The sequence below is a fragment of the Ranitomeya variabilis genome, chromosome 1, assembly GCF_051348905.1.
Source record: "Ranitomeya variabilis isolate aRanVar5 chromosome 1, aRanVar5.hap1, whole genome shotgun sequence".
In the NCBI taxonomy this organism is placed as follows: domain Eukaryota; kingdom Metazoa; phylum Chordata; class Amphibia; order Anura; family Dendrobatidae; genus Ranitomeya; species Ranitomeya variabilis.
This window is the reverse complement of record NC_135232.1, coordinates 100,810,453-100,830,724: the sequence shown is the minus strand read 5'-3', so window position 1 is coordinate 100,830,724 and position 20,272 is coordinate 100,810,453. Positions and strand designations below refer to the sequence as shown.

Below are 20,272 nucleotides of genomic sequence, written 5' to 3'. Positions count from 1 at the left end.
TGTTTTCCATAGGTTTACATGGTACTGTAAACTCATGGAAAAAAGCTGTGAATCCGCAGCATCAAAACCGCTGCGGATCCGCAGCAAAATCCACAACGTGTGTGCACATACAGAGAAAAGATTTTGGGTATCTCAGGAATTCAGTCATGTCGCCTCCTCCTGCACTTTATCCTCACTGTCATGTGTGGCTGTATGACAACCAGCTGCAGCAGAAACCTCCCCCCTCTACTCTGCCTGAAGACTTCCATTGTCTAATGAGATGAACCTTTCACCAACCGCAAGCTGAAGATGGAACGGATTTATTTCACTTATTTTATATGCCATTTATTAAGCAGACATCATCACTGTCCCCATTGGGGCTCACAATCTAAATTTCCTATTAGTATGTCTTTGGAGTGTGGGAGGAAACTAGAGAACCCGGAGGAAATCCACACAAACATGGGGAAAAGATACAAAGTCCTTGCAGATGTTGTACTTGGTGGGATTTGAACCCAAGAGCCCAGCGCTGCAAAGCAACAGTGCTAACCACTGAGTCACCGTGCTGCCCTAAAGCTGGCAAGCTTTTTCCTTGCTGTAATTTGTGCAGTGGCCTTTTCTATTATTTAAACTATAGCTAGCGAGCTGCTTTATAGCGTAGGCTGCCCAAATAAACATGCTACTTCTTTTAACTACTACATGGTTTCTGAACCTTATTGCGGTTAAATTAAGTTATTTACAACAAAACGTGCACAGAAATGTTGTTTTTACAATGCTGTGCATTATGTTCATTTTTTGCAAATCGGTTTGTGGCACTTCTTCAGGTGGAATCCCTAGGAAAAAGCCGTTGTGTGAACAAACTCAAGCTCCTAGTGTCAGGATTGTGTTCCTGTACTACAATATATCTATTATTTTTTTATGGAAATGGTTATTCCCCGGTAATGAATCATTCCTAGCATTAAAGCAGACTGGCTCCAGATAGGTCAAAAGTGGAAAGTTTTTTGCTCATATTTTATTCATGCAGCTCCTGAGAATTCTATTTTTTTTCTTAAATCCTCCACACAGCTCTAGAGATATGAGCTTTTTTATTAAGTGACAATTTCTATGGTCTTTTAAAAGGGGGCGGTACTCTGAGGATTCCTCAGGGGCGTGTTTAGGCTGCTTAGCCTGTGAGCACCGCCCCCTTGTAAAAACTATAAACATTACCTCTAAATAAAAAAAAAAGTCTATATCTCTAGAGCAGTATGGCAGAATAAAATCAAGCAACAACAACAAAAAACCAGACAACCACACTAACAATACAGAATATACAAGGGTGCAGTGGGAATAAATAATAATCTGGGGTTTAATCATTTAATCTTTCTGGTGTTTATAGTCCAGTGAGCGGTCTAATCAGTGACTGACAGCCATCTCTGTATGCACGCCTGTACAAAGAAAGCTGTCAGTCACTGATGGGATGCCCGCTGGACCAAAAATCACAGAAAGAGAAGAAATAAAGGATTAAAACACAGATTATACTGAATGTTTTCGCACAAAACCATATATACGGTAAATCTGCTCAGCTCCTCCTGCTCTATATAATGGAGCCAGAGTACAGATTGGACAAAATTTTCATGATGATGGGTGTCCTTTAAGCCGGTTTCTAATTGGAGGCAGATGTCCAAGAAAACAAGCTGCAGAACAAATGACATGTGCAAAAGTAAGAATACCTGGATTATGGTTTATAAACAAACTCACAAATTTACTAGACAGGTGTATGATAGGCCATGCGGGTCATGTATTTCGCTCTGTGTACGGTAATTTCAACCATATTTAATCCATTAACCTTTACTATAAATTTATTGCTCCAACAGAGAGAACGTCGCACCGATTATTCCCTCCCCCATTCCGTATTCCAAAATTATATTTACCAAAACCCGATTATAATCTCCCTCTATAAAACACAGATATGAAAGTATGAACAGAAGATCCAATACAGAGAGGAATCTACACTACTTTTTAGGTGGGGATTGTTTTTTGTGTTTTAAGGATTGAGGGTAACGATTATACTTCAGATGGGCATAAAAGGACAGGAAAAGTCTAATACTGCACATATCACATATAAGACATGCAAATATTCTCATCTGAGAGATCAAAAGAAACGGCTCAGGAAATAAGTTCTATATGAAGAACAGCTAGAAATGTTCATGTAACAGCTTTCATTACTGATGGTCTGGAAACCAGAATTTTCAGAAACCCTTATTCACAAGTCATTGATGTTTTTTTTTGTTTTTTTCACATCCGCACTAAGGCTACTTTCACACTTGCGTCGATACGGGTCCATCGCTAAGCACCGGCGCGCCGTACCGACACACGTTGTGAAATTTGTGCACAACGTGGGCAGCGGATGGAGTTTTTCAACGCATCCGCTGCCCATTCAAAAGTCCGGGGAGGAAGGGGCGGAGTTCCGGCTGCGCATGCGCGGTCGGAAATGGCGGTTCCGACGTACGAAAAAACGTTCCCTTGAACGTTTTTTCGTGCCGACAGTCCGTCAAAACACGGCGGATCCAGTGCACGACGGCAATACAAGTCAATGGGCAAAAAACGCATCCTGCGGGCACATTTGCAGGATCCAGTTTTTGCCCAAAATGACGGATTGCGACGTACATCACACGATGCATGTGTGAAAGAGTCCTAAGGTGGACATTTTCATCTGTTTGGTCTCTGTGGATCATCATTTTTTTGTATGCCAAGATAAAAAAAGGATTGAGGTTTCCCCAAGCTCACCAGTTAGTTAAAGAAAAGAAAAAGGACAACGATGTATCACAATGCAGTACTGGAAACCTGCACTCATGATTTATTTTATCATGATCTTCTAAGAAGTGGGTGCGTCTAGAGTTCTCATGATCTGGACTAAACCTTTTAGCGATCCTGTGGTCTGCTGTTACCATTCGTCCTGCCTCGAAGTCCAACCCATTACTCACCAAAGATCTCCTCTGCTTTCTAGACTGTGCTAGATCTTCCTTATCCTTAATCTCCATCTCGGGCCCCTTTACTTTTCTACATGATGATCCCTTCTTCCCAGGATGACAGAACAGGCTGGACATTCTGGATACCCCTAGAAAATAACGCTGGTCCTGCACAATCTTCCTTGAACTTATGCCCAAATGTTGGAAGCAATTGGCCCCTCTTCCTCTTGTACTCTTGAGACCCATATAGACATCAGACCAACGTTGTCCGAACCTCAGAAACTGATGAGTTCGGTAGGCAGTCTAAGGTGTGGGGGCAGGCGCACAGATAATGGCCGAAGGAGTTGACAATCTGACAAGTATGATTTTGGACTGCCAATTCTATTGTTCTCCCGTCATAAGCTGACACCAGAAGTGTCTGTCAACAACTGTCTTCTAGACAGCACAGACGCGCTCGACAGAGAAACGTCTCCCGTGAATGGAAAATCTGGATGAGACAGCTGCTAGCCACACAATCTGACGAGCCATCATTTGGCTGACAGCCACTTGAGGTGTATGAGGCCTATAGAATGGAAGAGTTGGTAGCCCAAAAACCTGGTAGAGAAAGAAAAAATTTAACACTTGGACTGCATGGACTATGTTCAGAGAAACTCCAGATCTTGACTCTTGGCTGACAGACGTATAATGTTCATGTGGAGACTGATGACATCCATATCCTCCTCCCCTATTTTTTCCTTCTCTTTCTTTCCCTTTTCTTGGCTCTCCTGCTCTTTTCTTTCCTAGAAGTAGGAATGTCCTTTGTGTTTTCTATTATTTGGATTGTGATTTTTAGAACAAATGACTGATTTTCTTATCTTTACAAGTCTAATGCCTACCTCTTGTTATATTGTCATTTATAGATTTTTTGAAAAGCACCCTATAACGGAGAGAACACAGATGCTAACAAGGTACTGTCCTTTCTTCATTGTTTTCACTGACCCATTCACCTGAATGTGTAAATTCGATTGGCAAAATGGACCAGCATAAACCCTATATATCCGTCTCTTTTTTTGTGCGGCCCATTTTCCTGCCTGGAATGGTGATTAGATGCTACTGTTCTAAAAATCAGTAAGAACTGAGCAATTAGACCTGTGTGATAACAACTTTATGGGACATTGTTATCATATGGATAAGAAGAAGTAAAGGGCTCGTCTCCAGATCGCTGCCGCTGGGAAGATGTACAATTTCTCGTTGGCCATTCAAATAAATGGGAACCTTGCAATACTAGGACACATCAAGTCACAATGGCGTCCTTCTTCAATGATGTTCATATACCCCGGGGATCAATGCATATAATATGTTTTTTCGTCCTAAACCCCCCACCCCCACAGAATAGCGTACCAGCAAAGTCAATAAGATTTCTCAGATCTTATGTACACGTTGCATTTTTTTTAGCCCCTCACAATCTGACATGCGGCGTGATTGTTAACATCTGCAGTATGTCAATTGTGTCTGCGTTTTGATGTTCCCCCCCCCCCCCAACAAACTTCAATGAGAAGCTAATTTTTGGCATCAAAATACACATGTACAAGTATAGCTGCTCTTCTTTTTTTTTTTTTTAAATAAGCTTTACATGCATTTCCAGCCCAAAAACACAGAGGTGGCTTTCTACAGGGAAGGGATGTGATATAACAGAAGCAGGAAGAACCACAAACAAAGCAAAAAATCAGCACTAAAACTGCAGCAAGACAATTCTGCAACAAAAAAGATGCATTAAAATGAGTAATAACTGCTGCACATTTATCTTTTGAACCTTCATGCCATTTTTTATAAAAAAAATATATTTACCCCAGTTGATGGGGCTTATTTTCTTCAGATGAACACTTTAATTTTTGTAATATTACCAAATTAATTTTCAGTCATACTTCATATAAGGCTCCATTCACACACCCGAGTGAGCGTTACCATCAGAGAGAAACAGATGGATTTTCTTTTCAAGTGGTAACCAAGCAGCTTCCATTGTTTTCTCTGAGGCACTAGATTGGATATAAAAAAAAGTTCAGACATTGAGTCTTAAAAATGTATCAGTTAAAGAAGCACTCTTCTTACGCTCCTCATCGAAGTTTTTATCCTCTTAATATATTGCAGTCATCATATCATATTATATGGCACAGAGTACTTACAATTGCTCATTTTGCCTTTCTACCCAGCTAATTCTTCTCTTTACCGTTAGGGCTATAACATCATGTGATGAAAAACTGACTAGCTGAATCCTTCTAATATCTATGTAGAAACAGGAGGTCAACTTTCCCTGCATGAGTCACTGCAAAAGTCCCTGGCAGGGGGAGGAGGGAACAGATGAGTCAGGAGATGAAGAGGGGGGGATAATTCATGCAGGGAAAAGAGACTTCCTGTTTCCACACATAAGAGAGAAAAAAGAACTGGGTAGAAAGGCAAAATTAGCAATTGTAAGTACACAGTGCTACATAATATGATTGCAATATATTAAGTGGGATAAAAAGTTTGATGGAAGGAGGAGGGCTTCTTAAAAAAAAATACTGATGAAACTCAGATGGAAAACTGAAGTGCAAAGTCTGTCTTTAGTGTATCATCCGGTTTTATACAGATTGCTGTAAATTTTAAAGGGGTTGTTCCCTTTCAGACAATTTCTGCTCTGGCTGCAGTTTGTTAAGGCGTAACATACTGCCCAGTACTCAGCTTCCCAAGGGCCACCAGTAACTCTCAGCCGCTGTCATTGGCTGCGGCGCTGACGTTACGTCGACAGCCAATCAGTGAGCTCAGAGGCTTTGGCTGTGCAGATGGAATGCCCCTTTCAGAGTCTCTGAACACACCGATTGCTGGGCTGAAGCCAATGCTAGACACCTGGAGCAGCAGCGGAGACTTGTTGGTGGACTCGGGGAAGGTGAGTACAACACGGTTTGTTATGTAACAAACTGCAACCAGGGCTGAACATCATCTGAAAGGGAACAAGCCTTTAATAAGAGTCTGATCTGCAAAACAGAGGAGAAGAAGAAGAGCGCAAACAGTCTCACGAACGTTTTAAAACTGATGCATCTAGGGCTCAATGAAACTCTATAGGGCCGTGCCTGTCCTGGAAAAAAAGACTGACAACAATGGTACGTGTCACACAGATGTGTGACTGAAGCCTTAAATGGGAGAGAAAAGATCAAGGAATTATGAAGCCTCTTGGGCCTCGGAGTCACCGCAGATTTTTACACTGCTTGTAAGTAATGTAGAACAGTCAGTCTTCCAGGAAAAGGCAGAAATCAGTCTTGCACCTGAAATGTCCGTAATTGTCGGCCAATACCAGGAAACCTCTTTCCATGAACTATCAGCAATCCCGGGCCACATGATATTGCGTACAACGGCAGAGGGTCAAGGGAAGAAAAGCCAAATCTAGGTCACACACGTCTGCTATACCTGCAGTCACAGAGAGGGATAACCCTCCTTATATCATCAGAGGAACCTCCCACACCTTGCCCTGACGTGGCATCCACCAGGACCAGGAATGGATAATGCCCACACAGAGCCAGGTCGATCAGATCACAATATACTAGCGATAGGTCACACAGTCCTGTACTGTACATGACAGAGGGGATGGACAGGAGTAAGCGGGGACTATGGACACAGAAGATGGGAGAAAAGAAGTGGTCATCGTTTGTTATGGGGCGAGCGAAATAGAAACAGGGTCAATTATAACATGATTGATCCATTTGTTATTTGGGGAGATCATCCACCACCCGAAATGTCTAGCAGCAGAGTACACCTCTCTCAATGAGCATTAATGTGTATGGAGTCTGCGGAGGGAATTGGTCAACTGAGAGTTTGGCTAACAGCCATCTAAGGTTATTGCCAGGTAGAACAATAAGTGAGTTTTCAGAAACTGGTTAAACATTTTGGCGATAGGGACAAGTTTCATTACCTGAGAGAGAGAATTCAAGAGATTCGGAGGCAGCAAGAGAGAAATCCGGCAAAGAGAAGAGGTGGCGACAGGCGAGGATGGAGGTAAATTAGCAGGACGGTAAAGGACTGGTTTGGGTTTATCTGTAGCCAAGGGTAGAAATGTTTTGGGCAGCAGTTGTAAAAGGTAGAGCTGAACGTGTGTATGGGGAGGGGGTTTCAGCTTGGGAGAGATAGTCTCCAGCTTTTGAGTATTAGGACAACAGTTATATGTCACCAGGTTTTCCCAATATAAACTAAGGCCACCACCTTTCAGGCCTCTTTTAAAGTATTCTAGTAAGGAGTGTATAAGTCCCCAGTCTTCTCTGCATAATACAAAATATTACCTTTATAATCCCCCTATATGGTGCAGTTTGGTCAGATAGGCTTTGCTCTTCTTGCTGTGAGGCTTTGCTCTTCTTGCTGTGGTGCCTTCTCTCTTCCCACAATCACTGTCCTCTTCCTCTGCTTCATGTGGATAGCACATCTACGTCATCCACACAGTGTCCCCCATTGGGCTCCTGCGCAGGCGGTCTTCCCTCTGACCTGCCGACAGCAGAGTACAGTACTGTAATGCGCATGTGCCGGAGGAGGCCAAAGAGCACCGAGGACCTGGAAGCAAGGCTGTGGAGTCGGAGCCCATTTTGGTGGAGTTGGAGTCATTGAAATTGAGGAGTCGGAGGTTTGGCTTACCGACTCCACAGCCCTGCCAGGAAGTAAAAGCGGCACATGTGCATTATACGACTTTGATCTGCCATCAGCAGGGCACAGCAAACTCGGCCTGCGCAGAGGCGCGATTGGGGGACACTGGTGACAGGTTTCCTTTAAGGGGTTGAATGATCACTAGCTGTGGCATTTTGCAAAAAAATGTTGTGAGCATTTTCTGATTTGTTTTCCATGGACAGATAATTTAGTGGACTAGAAGAAGCTAAAAATCAATCCAAGGGTTTGTTGTATCGCACGGAGTATTTCTCATATCACAGGACTTGTATCGATGTGGTATTGTTTTCCCCCTTATATACACTGGCTTGCATTTTTTGTCATAGTGGTGAACTCTTTGCCAAGTCTTCAGTTATTTTTCTATTCTCAGGTTTCATCTTGGTCTGTATCACTGGCTTCTTTGTTTTGTGTTGGAGATACCAGAAATTCAAGGCTGCACCCAATTTACACCGGAGATAAGACGCTGTGTGCTCCTCTGTATGATGGCGCTGCCGCGTTCTGGGCCGGCACACAACAGAAGACTGTACAGAACAAACCTGAGACTTGGAGATCAAACAGAAAGTTCAGAGATATCTTCTACTCAAGAAAGCAACTGGCATGTCCTCACTTCTACCCATGGGTGTTGGCTTCTTAAAGGGGTTGTCTCCAGACTTCTAACCTCCCACTAATCAGCAGATATCACAGACTGCTGTACAGACACATGGTGTTCCATTCATTTTATTTGCTGCATGTAGGTGCGGAGTCCTCCTGAGGGAGAGCCGCTGTTATGGAGCTGCTCTTAAAGAGGTTGTCCACTACTTTAGCATTGATGAACTATCCTTAAGATAAGTCATCAAAGTTTGATCGGTCTGACACCTGGCACCCCCACCGATCGGCTGTTATCAGTGTCTGTGGTGGCCGTCTAGAAGTACTCACTTGCACAGCTGTCTGTCTGATAGTGGCCGGGCCTTGGTACTACACATTCGCCACCTATTCACAATCCATAGGAACCGGATGTGTAGTACCCTGCAGGGGCCACTGAAAGAAGGCGGCCAGCTCCGCAAGGGAGTAGTTCCGGCCGGCAGCTGCCACTGATAATAGCTGATCAGCGGGGGTGCCGGGTATAAGGAAAGGTCATCAACGCTAAAGTAGTGGGCAACCTCTTTAATTATTTTCCCGCTATGGCATTCATATGATTTTGCGTAGACAATCCCATGGATAAGTAACACATACAAAACTACATTGGTTTAATTATTTTTCTCCATAAATTAATAGTACATAAATCTTATCGGATAAATCTGCTTCTTTCTCCTCCATGACTCATAATTCACACTCAAAATTCTCAATTCACGGGTAGAATCTGTCTTTAACGTATACAGACTTTCCCATTACTGAGATAGGACATGACAGCTGGTGCTCATAAGATTCTATGGAGAGGGGAAGGGGACAGAGGGAGAGGCTTGAGTCAGACATCGACATTCTGCAGCAAGTTCTCCTGAAACATCAGTAACTTTATCTGTAGCTCGACGTGTATCAGGACCAGTGACTTCCCCTGACATTAGGGAAAAGAAGGATAGGACACTCGGATTTCAACATGTCAGATCCTTTGTCCCCTAGGGAGACTATCAGAAGTCTTGTAATCTGCTTGTCTCTTTTGGAGATCTCAAATCTAACCAAAAGCCACCTCAGGGATCTCAAGTCTAAAGTTGGGTTTACATTAACCAAATCGACTGCCGACCCGCAAATATTTACCGACTGGCCGTTGTCTAATGGCCGGTTTACACAGGCACTTAACGATCAGTATGATCAGTAATAAATTGTTCTCAGCAGCACAAATTCTGTTTACACAGGATTGGCCAAGAACAATGATCTTTCGTGCACCACAAAAGATGCCTTCACCTGATGAATGAGCATTTTCCTCATTCAATGGGTGATCAGCAGCTGGCTTAGGCTACTTTCACACTAGCGTCGCTTGCTGTACGTCGCAATGCATCGTTTTGGAGAAAAAACGCATGCTGCAAAGTTGCCCGCAGGATGCGTTTTATCTCCATAGGCTTGCATTAGCGACGCATTGCGACGTATGGCCACACGTCGCATCCGTCATGCGACGGATGCGTCATGTTTTGGCGGACCGTCGGCACAAAAAAAGTTACATGTAACTTTTTTTGTGCGTCGTGTTCGCCATTTCCGACCGCGCATGCGCGGCTGGAACTCCGCCCCCACCTCCCCGGACATCCGCTGTATGATGTATCCGCTGCCCCCGTTGTTCTACTTAACACACTGTCCGTCGGTACGTCGGGCCGACGGTTTGCGACGGCCCGTCCTGACGGACTAGTGTGAAAGTAGCCTTAGGCTACTTTCACACTTACATTGTTTTGTATCCGTCACAATGCGTCGTTTTGGGGAAAAAATGCATCCTGCAAATTTGCCCGCAGGATGCGTTTTTTTCCCATAGACTTGTATTGCAGACGGATCGCGACTTATGGTCACACGTTGCGTCCGTCGTACACTGGTTGCGTCGAATTTTGGCGGCCCGTCGTCTGGAAAAAAACGTTCAAGGGAACGTTTTTCTGTGCGTTCCATCCTGTTTTTCCGTCTGCGCATGCCCGGCAGGAAATCTCACTCTCTGTCTCTTTCCTGCCCGGGACTGCAGACAGAAATGTGAAAGCACACACTTCTGTCGGAACGTCGCGCCGACGCTTTGTGACGGGCGACTACCGACGGAAATGTGAAAGTAGCCTTACACGGAAATAGTAATTGAGAAATGAGAGTTCTTTAGAATTCTTGTTCCAAATAATCAGCCAGTGTAAAAAAAGTTGCCAACTTAAAAAAAAACCCCAGAATAATCTGTGTTTCACACGTAGAGCCTCTGGCCATGTGAGAAGACCAATACTAGTAAAGATCCATGATAGTTTGGGGCCCGGCTTGGGATTTTGCATTGAGGCTGACAAGCTTCAAATTACAGAGTGTATACAGTGCTAGATGGTGGCCCGATTCTAACGCATCGGGTATTCTAGAATATGCATGTATGTATATAGCAGCCACATAGTATATAGCACAGGCCACGTAGTATATAGCAGACAATTAGTACGTGGCCTGTGCTATATACTATGTGGCTGCTATATACCGTACATACATACATACATATTGTAGAATACCCGATGCGTTAATACAGGCCATGCAATATATAACAGTGGCCACGCAGTATATAACACAACCCAAACAGTATATAACATTTCCCACGTAGTATATAACACAGCTCACGTACTATATAACACAGCCCACGCAGTATATAACAGCCACGCAGTATATAACACAGGCGACGTAGTATATAACACTGGGCACGTAATATATAGCACAGCCCACGCAGTACAAAACCACGCAGTACAAAACACAGCCCACATAGTATCTAACACTGGCCACGTAGTATATAACACAGCCCACATAGTATATAACACTGTTCACGTAGTATATAGCAGCCACGCGGTATATAACACAGCCCACGTAGTATATAGCAGTGTGGGCACCATATCCCTGTTTAAAAAAATAATTAAAATAAAAAATAGTTATATACTCACCCACCGGGATCCAGCGAAGCTCTCACGATGCACGCGCGGCTGCCGCCATCTTCCGTTCCCACTATGCAATGCAAAATTACCCACATGACTTAGCGGTCTCGCGAGACCGCTAAGTCTTCTTGTTAATTTCGCAATGCATCTCTGGGAACAAAAGATGGCGGCAGCCGCGTGCGGCTCGGCGGACTACGGAGGGTGAGAATAGTAGGTTTTTTTATTTTTTTTTTATTTTTAACATTACATCTTTTTACTATTGATGCTGCATAGGCAGCATCAATAGTAAAAAGTTGGGGACACACAGGGTTAATAGCAGCAATAACAGAGTGCGTTACCCGCGGCATAACGCGGTCCGTTACCGCTGGTATTAACCCTGTGTTAGCGGTGACCGGAGGGGAGTATGCGTGCGCCGGGCACTGACTGCAGGGGAGTAAGGAGGGACTAATCGGACTGTGCCCGTCGCTGATTGGTCGCGGCAGCCATGACAAACAGCTGGCGAGACCAAATCAGCGACGCGGGATTTCCGTCACGGAAGTTGCGGACAGAAAGACAGAAGTACCCCTTAGACAATATATATATATATATATATATATATATATATTTATTTAAAAAAATTTATTTTAGAACATGAAAATATTAACTTTCTGGTTTCTCAGATTGGGGCTTGTACACACCATGAGCTAAATAAATCAGAGTTCAATGGAACCAGATTGGGGATTCCCAGAAAATACCTGAAGGAAGAGCAGATGCCTAATGTACAGTAACCATAGGTTACTATGGGGTGCCAGTTAAAGAGGACCCATCGCTTGATAAAAAAAAAAAAAAAAAAAAAGTTAGCAAAAATCCCTGATTCTGCCACTCTTTCCCATTTTGCACTGTGTCGCTGTACAACAGAGATATTCACATTTGTTGCTTTTAGGCTATGTTCACACTTTGCGGTTTTTGCTGCGGATCCGCAGCGAATTTGACGCTGCGGATCCGCAGCAGTTTCCCATGCAGGGTACAGTACAATGTTACCCTATGGAAAACAAAATCCGCTGTTCCCACATTGCGGAAAATCCCTTTAAAAACCGCGCGGAATTGCTGCGGAAAAAAGAAGGAGCATGTCACTTCTTTCTGCGGATTCCGCAGCAGTTTTCAACATGCACCAATAGGAAAGTGCTGTTGAAAACCCGCAGAGGAATCCGCAGAAGAAACCGCAGGAAAATCCGCAGTGAAAACCGCAGCGGTTTTGCACTGCGGTTTTTCCAAATCCGCTGCGGAAAAATCCGCAGCAAAATCTGCAAAGTGTGAACAAGCCCTTAGAGCGCACTATGTGAAATCTCTCCTTGCAGACCGACTGGGTGTTTCTTCACAGTCTTCTCTTGTGGTGTGTGTTTTCACACCTCCTTCCCAGATGCTGCCAATCACAGTTCGGTAGCTCAGTCTCAGATGTTGTTGAGCTGTGGCTGGCAGCAAATAGGAGGAAGGGGTGAAAGTGCATGACCCCAGAGAGGACTGTGAAGAAACGCCCAATTGCACTATAGGCAGAGATTTCACATAGTGCACTCTGATAGCAACAAATGTGAATATCTCTGCAATTGAGTGTTGCAGCCTATAATAAAAAAAAAAGCAGAATCAGGGTAGCTCAGATTTTCTTTTTTTTTTTTACAAAGTATTTAACTATTTTTTTTGAGCAAGTGACAGATCTTCTTTAAAGATATGGTTTATGTCTGGCCACTTTCTTCAGAGTGCGCCAAGTTTATTATATTTTTTAAACGCTTTTGTGCTTACATCAACAGCGCTGAAAGCTGTCTCTAAAGGGTTGGGGTTACTATAAGTTGCAAAATTACAAAATTGATTTAGGACTTACAACATTTTTAGACACACACTATCGGTGCACATTACAGCAGCCATGAAATGGGCGCCATTATTTTAAAAGTTTTGATGCATTCAAGATCCTACTGATCAGTCTGCCTAACGACTTACAATGCAGTACTACACGGGGACAGTAATGTGAAGTCTGCGAGCATATCCTACACCTCTAGCTGATCAAGCACGATCCCCCTCATATATACACTGTACTTTACGTCGCTTTTTGTTCCTGCTGACGCATTTAAAGCTATGCCAGCTTCTCCTCTATGTCACGACCCTTCAATGTATGAGCCAAAAATAATTGTCTAAAACTTGAGGGGACATTAGGTGCCAATTTTTGGTGCACTTTTGGATAGGGTCTATGCAAATAATCTGCCCCATAGTCTTTCCAAACACTTTCCAGCAGAATGTCCTGGGTGTATAGAAGCGGTGGGGATTTCTAGGTAAAAGGAGAAGGAAATTGTCTATGATCATTAGTCATTGTGGAGATTCACTCTTTGTTATCAGAGTCTCTCTTTAGTAGCAGAAATATTCCAATAATTACATCCAGGGCTGCAGAGGAATTTCTCGTTCCCCGAGGTTTGGAAACAGAGCCAGACCTTAGTCGTAAAAAAATGTCCATAACATTCCGAATAGTAAGAAAAAAGCTGTGAGAACATTATTATATTTATCATAGGATGTCTCCCACATCTAAAAGGGAGTGACACCAGGAAGAAAACGAGATTGTTAATGGGAAAGTATCATTAGAAAACGACCTATTATTACAAATAGGTTTTTGTGTTCATTTTTTTTTTATATTTTGGGCAATGTTTATTTTTCCCCAATATAACAACCCTTGAAAAAGAACCTGACAGCGGACCTAATCTGTGGGCAGCAGTATCAGGCTATGGCTGTACTATCTCAGCTGGCTCTTTAGTATCATCCATTTACGACAGCTTCGATAAATGTCTAATCCTTACCACGACCATAGGTGGGCACACAAAAATTCGCAATGTTCATGGGGTGAAAGTTAACAACAATAACTTTGTCCAACCAATGACAAACTCTGATCTTCATAAACCAAGTCGCCATGTATGAATAGTTTCGTCCATGAACAATCTTTCCTAGATAGGTCGCTTGTCCTATTCACGTCATTGTTTGGCCAAGTCGAACGACTGTGATGACCAACATGAGCTAGTATCATACAGTTTTTCTGCCATTGCCAGATATATGATATTTAGCCATAGTACAATCTTCTTCCCCAGGAAAGTCTATGTATCGGCAGACAGTCATTTAGAGTTTTTGCCCCTCAACTGTACAGAACAGGGTACTGGTTGATTGGGCGAGAAGCCTTTGGCAGATCTAGGTGGTTCTGTTTCTCCATGAGGAGATGAACTTAGAGGACCGACAGAGAGGGAAATGCTCCGAATTTACTGGTGTGCACGAGGCTTTGCAATCCTAATGTAAACTCAGCCACGCCGAGCTCCATGACTCACATTATCACAATGTTGTCATTCGGTATCGTTCACCTCTGTTGTCACCTGGAATTTCACTCTGAGGTAAATTGTCGTTTCGCTCATTTATTTTCTTGTGGCTTGTAAGTTTCTCTCTATCATCAGATAACATAGTTTTCAAAAATGACTTGTATAAGCCTGGGTTCTTACTATTGCACTATTTTTTCCTTTAGTGGTGCGCCCAGGTTCTGTGTACTCCTGCACACCATTTCTGGTGGTTCCATGACTGATCCATACAGAAATAATGGAACCCGTCCAACTTATTGGAATCCAGCAGTTTTGATTCCAAAGAAATAAAATCTGCCATTAACGAAACCCTGATAACAGAGGACACTAGACTCCATTGAAAGCACAGAAATTGAGAAGAATTTTATCTTTTGTGTTCCTTTGAGGGGCTTTTATACTTTGGCCTTTGACAAACACAACCCAGTCTCCTGCCGATATCTGTAAGGAGTGTAACTATCATCTCTGCATAGCTTCTATTATCGTTACGCAAATGGCCAAACCTGTATAGGGATTTTCCCAAAGAAGGTCCGATGGTGTATAAAGTTTAGCAGCCCTTTAAATAGGAATTACTATGGCCGGCAGTCAGAGTGATCGGATATCACATACATTTCACATTCCCAGCTGTTGTCCTGCAGAACCAGTAGTAGCCAAAGACAGAAGCCTGTAGACTATTGTTGACCTCCAGGTTGTCCAAAAACAGACTTTATCCCCCTATACACATTAGACCAGACGTGGACAAGGTGCGGCCCTTTGGCTGTTTCGGTGCTGCCCTTGGACTAGGACAGCCAAAGGCCACAGTATGTGCGTACAATATGCAGAGGCGTCCTGCACCACACAGTTGCCCCCTGCCCGATGTCTCACTTTCACCGGTATCTGAATCCTCGGGATGCAGATGCCAGAGAACACAATAATGGAACAGGGAGGCGCCAGCTCCCTCTTCTATCATTGAGCCTTTGCATCCGAGTGTGCAGCAGGCACAATAACATCCCTACATTGCGCCAGCTGAACACAGCGCAGAACGGAGCAGCGAAGGAACGGGGTTAGGGGAGGTTTTTTTTTTACATAATTCTGCGAAGGGAGGAGTGAAGCTGTGAAGCGACATCATTCTGTCAGGGATGCTTTGGGGGCACTAAATACTATGTGGGGGGCTTTGTAGTGACGGAATAATGTGTGTGGGGGCTTTTTTATGACATAACACTGTGTAAGGAGACATCATACTGTGTGTGGGGCTTTAAGGAGACATACTGTGTGTGGGGACTGTGGGGCATCACATTGTCATTTTGTACTGGGGGATGTTGATCAAGATACAAGGGCTGAATAACAGGAACAATATGATTTACTGATTGATATAAACTTTATAAAAAACAGTAAATTATTGACTATATGCTACAGTTAAGAATACAAGTTACAATAAGCTCTGTTATTATACTATATATAAGTTCCTTCAACCTCAAAAACATCATTCACACCTCGAATATTTTTTTTTTACGGATGGGGTAAAAGAGTGCCCTAATTTTACGGATGGTCCTGGATTTTCTTAACGGATGACAACTGGACTGCATGTCCTATAACGGCTATGCTCTCTTCTAAAAATGGTGCCTCTGGGGCATTGCAGTCAGCCCCAAGTTGCAATACCAGACAATGCCCATAGACAATGGTGGCGCTATTTCTAAAATCCATTTTTGCTACTCTTATAAAACGCCAATAAGAGAGATTGGAAGTCTGATTGAAAAGGAAGGAAAGTAGCGGCCCACCCTATGCCAAGGACGGGCAGATGTTGCACTGGCAGTTTTGGGACGGCACGTGACTACAATTTCCTCCGCAGCATTATGTGCTCTGACGTTTTCTAGGCTTCGATTCATTTTCCCACAGACTGACAATAGTTACTATGTGAATACACGACAGCGGCATGTACTGTACAGTGATAGCAAAGACTGCAGCCGGAGCCCACAAAGAAAATGGGAGTGATCTCAGTCCTCCGCACCGAGCCAAAACAATACTGGACGGCCTCCAAGAAAACGAAGATGAGACTTGTGTTCTCACTGATACAATGAAGCAGAAACTTCAGCTCCGAGGAAGACAAACAAATGATACAATGGAGGGAGACCTGTGGGCGAAGGGAAGGAGGGGGATATTCTGGCTGAAGCTTTACGGTTAGGATTTATATTTTGGACCCTGTCAGGCCATACGGGGGTCCCAGCGGCCCAAATACACATATTAGACCAACGTTGGTGGAGATTGTCTGACCGTGTAATGTGTATGTGAGCCCCCCGAATCTCCACCGACAGATGTGAGGGGCGATAAGGATCCGGCATGTCTGAATTCGGACTACAGATACTTTTATCCTTGGCGACAAAGGAGGCCGATAGCGGATCTGTTGTAGAAAACAAAGGTGGAGGATTCAGGCGCGAGAACAGCCCACCACTATCTATTGTGAATGGTCACACTGCTGAGGTCACTGATTGGCTGCAGCGCTCACGCTCTTCTCTATGGCACAGTAATATAGACTAGCAGAGAGCCCAGGACTTCGCTAGTAATGGCCCATTTACTCTGGCTGATCGTCTATATTCCAGCAGTTTGGCGCACTTTTGCCGGCCTGCGCTGGGGAAAGGATGATCACGGTATCCCCTCCCCTGAAGAGACCCCCAGTGCAGGCTCTGCAGACCCATCCTGACCTGATCGGAGGGGCACATGGGCGACCTACGCTCCATCTACTGCCTATGGGACTGATGGAAATAATAAGCGCCACTCTGCACTGCAATAGACAATGAAGAGGACGGAGGCGGCGCGTGCACAGCTGAGGACGGGGCTGCGGAGCCAAGCTCCCATATTACAGGGCACAGATCTCTGGGAGAGTTCTCTTCCTGGAGCAGGTTTGTTTGCAGCCTTTTGATTGGCCAGTGCCTGGTTTGGAGCAGATTCTATCAAGATCTCCTTCATCAGTTGCATACACCTTTTTTATTCCTGTTTTTATTTTGTGGATTTTAGAGCGGATTCACTGAAGGAAAAAAAATCCTTGAAAAAAACTTTGTGGATCCAGCCCACAGTAGTGATTTATTTCCTCCTTAGAAAATAAATAAAGCCGCAGTGACCACAGTTATGTCCAGTGTAGCCCAGGCAGACAGGTTACAGGGGGTGTAAGCAAATAAAACAGATCTCCGGACATGAATCTGCCCCGAGACAAGCTCCTGGGGATCAGGGCACTATAGCTGTGATCAGTGTTTCGCAGGGGGTCTCGCCACCTCTGGGGATGATTTTGCCAGTGGAAGGCAAGGGAGACACGCCGGTCCAATTAGGCAGGGGACGTACACCGGGCCGGGGAGGCATGCCAGGCCAGCCGGGCAGGGGAGGCACGCCAGACCAGCCGGGCAGGGGAGGCACGCCAGACAAGCCGGGCAGGGGAGGCACGCCAGACAAGTCGGGCAGGGGAGGCACGCCAGACAAGCCGGGCAGGGGAGGCATGCCGGACCAGCTGGGCAGGGCAGGCACGCCAGACAAGCCGGGCAGGGGAGGCACGCCAGACAAGTAGGGCAGGGGAGGCACGCCAGACCGGGGAGACATGCCGGACCAGCTGGGCAGGGGAGACACGCCGGACCAGCCGGGCAGGAGGGGCATGCCGGACCAGCCGGGCAGGGGAGGCACGCCGGACCAGCCGGGCAGGAGAGGCACGCTGGACCAGCCGGGCAGGAGAGGCACTCCAGACAAGCAGGGCAGGGGAGACACGCCAGACCGGGGAGACATGCCGGACCAGCTGGGCAGGGGAGGCACTCCAGACAAGCAGGGCAGGGGAGACACGCCGGACCAGCCGGGCAGGGGAGGCACGCCGGACCAGCCGGGCAGGAGAGGCACGCCGGACCAGCCGGGCAGGAGAGGCACGCCGGACCAGCCGGGCAGGAGAGGCACGCCGGACCAGCCGGGCAGGAGAGGCACGCCGGACCAGCCGGGCAGGGGAGACACGCCGGACCAGCCGGGCAGGGGAGGCACGCCGGACCAGCCGGGCAGGGGAGGCACGCCGGACCAGCCGGGCAGGAGAGGCACGCCGGACCAGCCGGGCAGGAGAGGCACGCCGGACCAGCCGGGCAGGAGAGGCACGCCGGACCAGCCGGGCAGGAGAGGCACGCCGGACCAGCCGGGCAGGAGAGGCACGCCGGACCAGCCGGGCAGGGGAGACACGCCGGACCAGCCGGGCAGGGGAGACACGCCGGACCAGCCGGGCAGGGGAGACACGCCGGACCAGCCGGGCAGGAGAGGCACGCCGGACCAGCCGGGCAGGAGAGGCACGCCGGACCAGCTGGGCAGGAGAGGCACGCCGGACCAGCCGGGCAGGAGAGGCACGCCGGACCAGCCGGGCAGGAGAGGCACGCCGGACCAGCCGGGCAGGAGAGGCACGCCGGACCAGCCGGGCAGGAGAGGCACGCCGGACCAGCCGGGCAGGAGAGGCACGCCGGACCAGCCGGGCAGGAGAGTTATGCATAAGACCAGTAAATTAATATGATGTAAATATTGGACTGTGTCAGAATATACCAAATGTATGAAAGGAAAAGTGCAAGAAAATGTGAAAAAATTTATCAAACACTGACAGATTAGGGAATCGTGGAGTTCACCTAACTTGCGAGGGCCAGCATTTATTCTTTGGCTGGTAGGACGGCCAACAACTCCCATCAGACGCACCGCAGGCGAAATTGGAGATGGTCATGCAGGAATAATAATACTTGAGATTCTCATTTTGTCTATTGGAATTACTGCCCATTGGTTCTGACCAGAGAGGTATTACAACTCCCATCATTCACATTAATGGCAAAAATATTTATCCCAGAATTATCACCCATACCACTCACTCCAGGTGTAATATTCCCATAGCGAAAACTGTGATGAAGAAGTGGTTTCATTCCCATTGAGTGTCTGATAGCAAAGCAGTATCATAACCCCCATCAGATCAGGGGACTGTAATGTCAGAACTCGTCGCATGTATTACTGCCATCACACCTGTGTGTGTGAGCCCCGGGATGACAGGCTAGTTGTGCACCTGCCATGCTGGGAGTTGTAGTCCTAGTGAGGCTTACCTGCCGGGCGCAGCATCCAGCAGCAGACATGGTCCTGGCTGAGACAATGGCTGCACGGGCAGAGGAGCGGACCGTCTCCCACAGGCTCCTGCGCGTCTCCGATCAGGAATGTCTGCAGTACACTCCCCGCGCCCCCGTGTAATATGCGGGTCTCCCCGGTGTGTGGCTCCGGCTAGTGTCCCGGGGTGACCCGCGGGCTGTGCAGCTCCAGGACCCCGGTGCCAGGAGGATAATGAGCAGCCGCAGTTTCCGCTGTCGTCAGCGAGGCAGGAGGATTGGAGGACGGGCCAGACCGTGTCACCACCCGGGACACATGGAGCAGCCCACTCCACGGGACACTGACAGCTGGGGCTACGTGGTGATACACGGGGCTGCCCACTATACATATACAAGAGGACGGCGGGGTGCTGGGCGGTGATACACGGGAAGACGGCGGGGTGTTGTGCGGTGATACACGGGAGGACGGCGGGGTGCTGGGCGGTGATACACGGGAGGACGGCGGGGTGCTGGGCGGTGATACACGGGAGGACGGCGGGGTGCTGGGCGGTGATACACGGGAGGACGGCGGGGTGTTGTGCGGTGATACACGGGAGGACGGCGGGGTGCTGGGCGGTGATACACGGGAGGACGGCGGGGTGCTGGGCGGTGATACACGGGAGGACGGCGGGGTGCTGGGCGGTGATACACGGGAGGACGGCGGGGTGCTGGGCGGTGATACACAA

At 46.6% G+C, this 20,272-nt stretch overlaps 1 protein-coding gene across 1 annotated transcript in view; it reads right to left on the bottom strand.

The window, feature by feature from the left end:
* Positions 1-19,932, bottom strand: part of SERINC5 (serine incorporator 5) — a 60,533-nt gene extending 40,601 nt beyond the window's left edge. The window contains exon 1 of the mRNA XM_077286702.1: positions 19,551-19,932. Within this exon, the coding sequence (XP_077142817.1) occupies positions 19,551-19,580 (30 nt within the window). The 5' untranslated portion in view covers positions 19,581-19,932. The remainder of the gene's footprint in view (positions 1-19,550) is intronic.
* Positions 19,933-20,272: the final 340 nt, after the last annotated feature.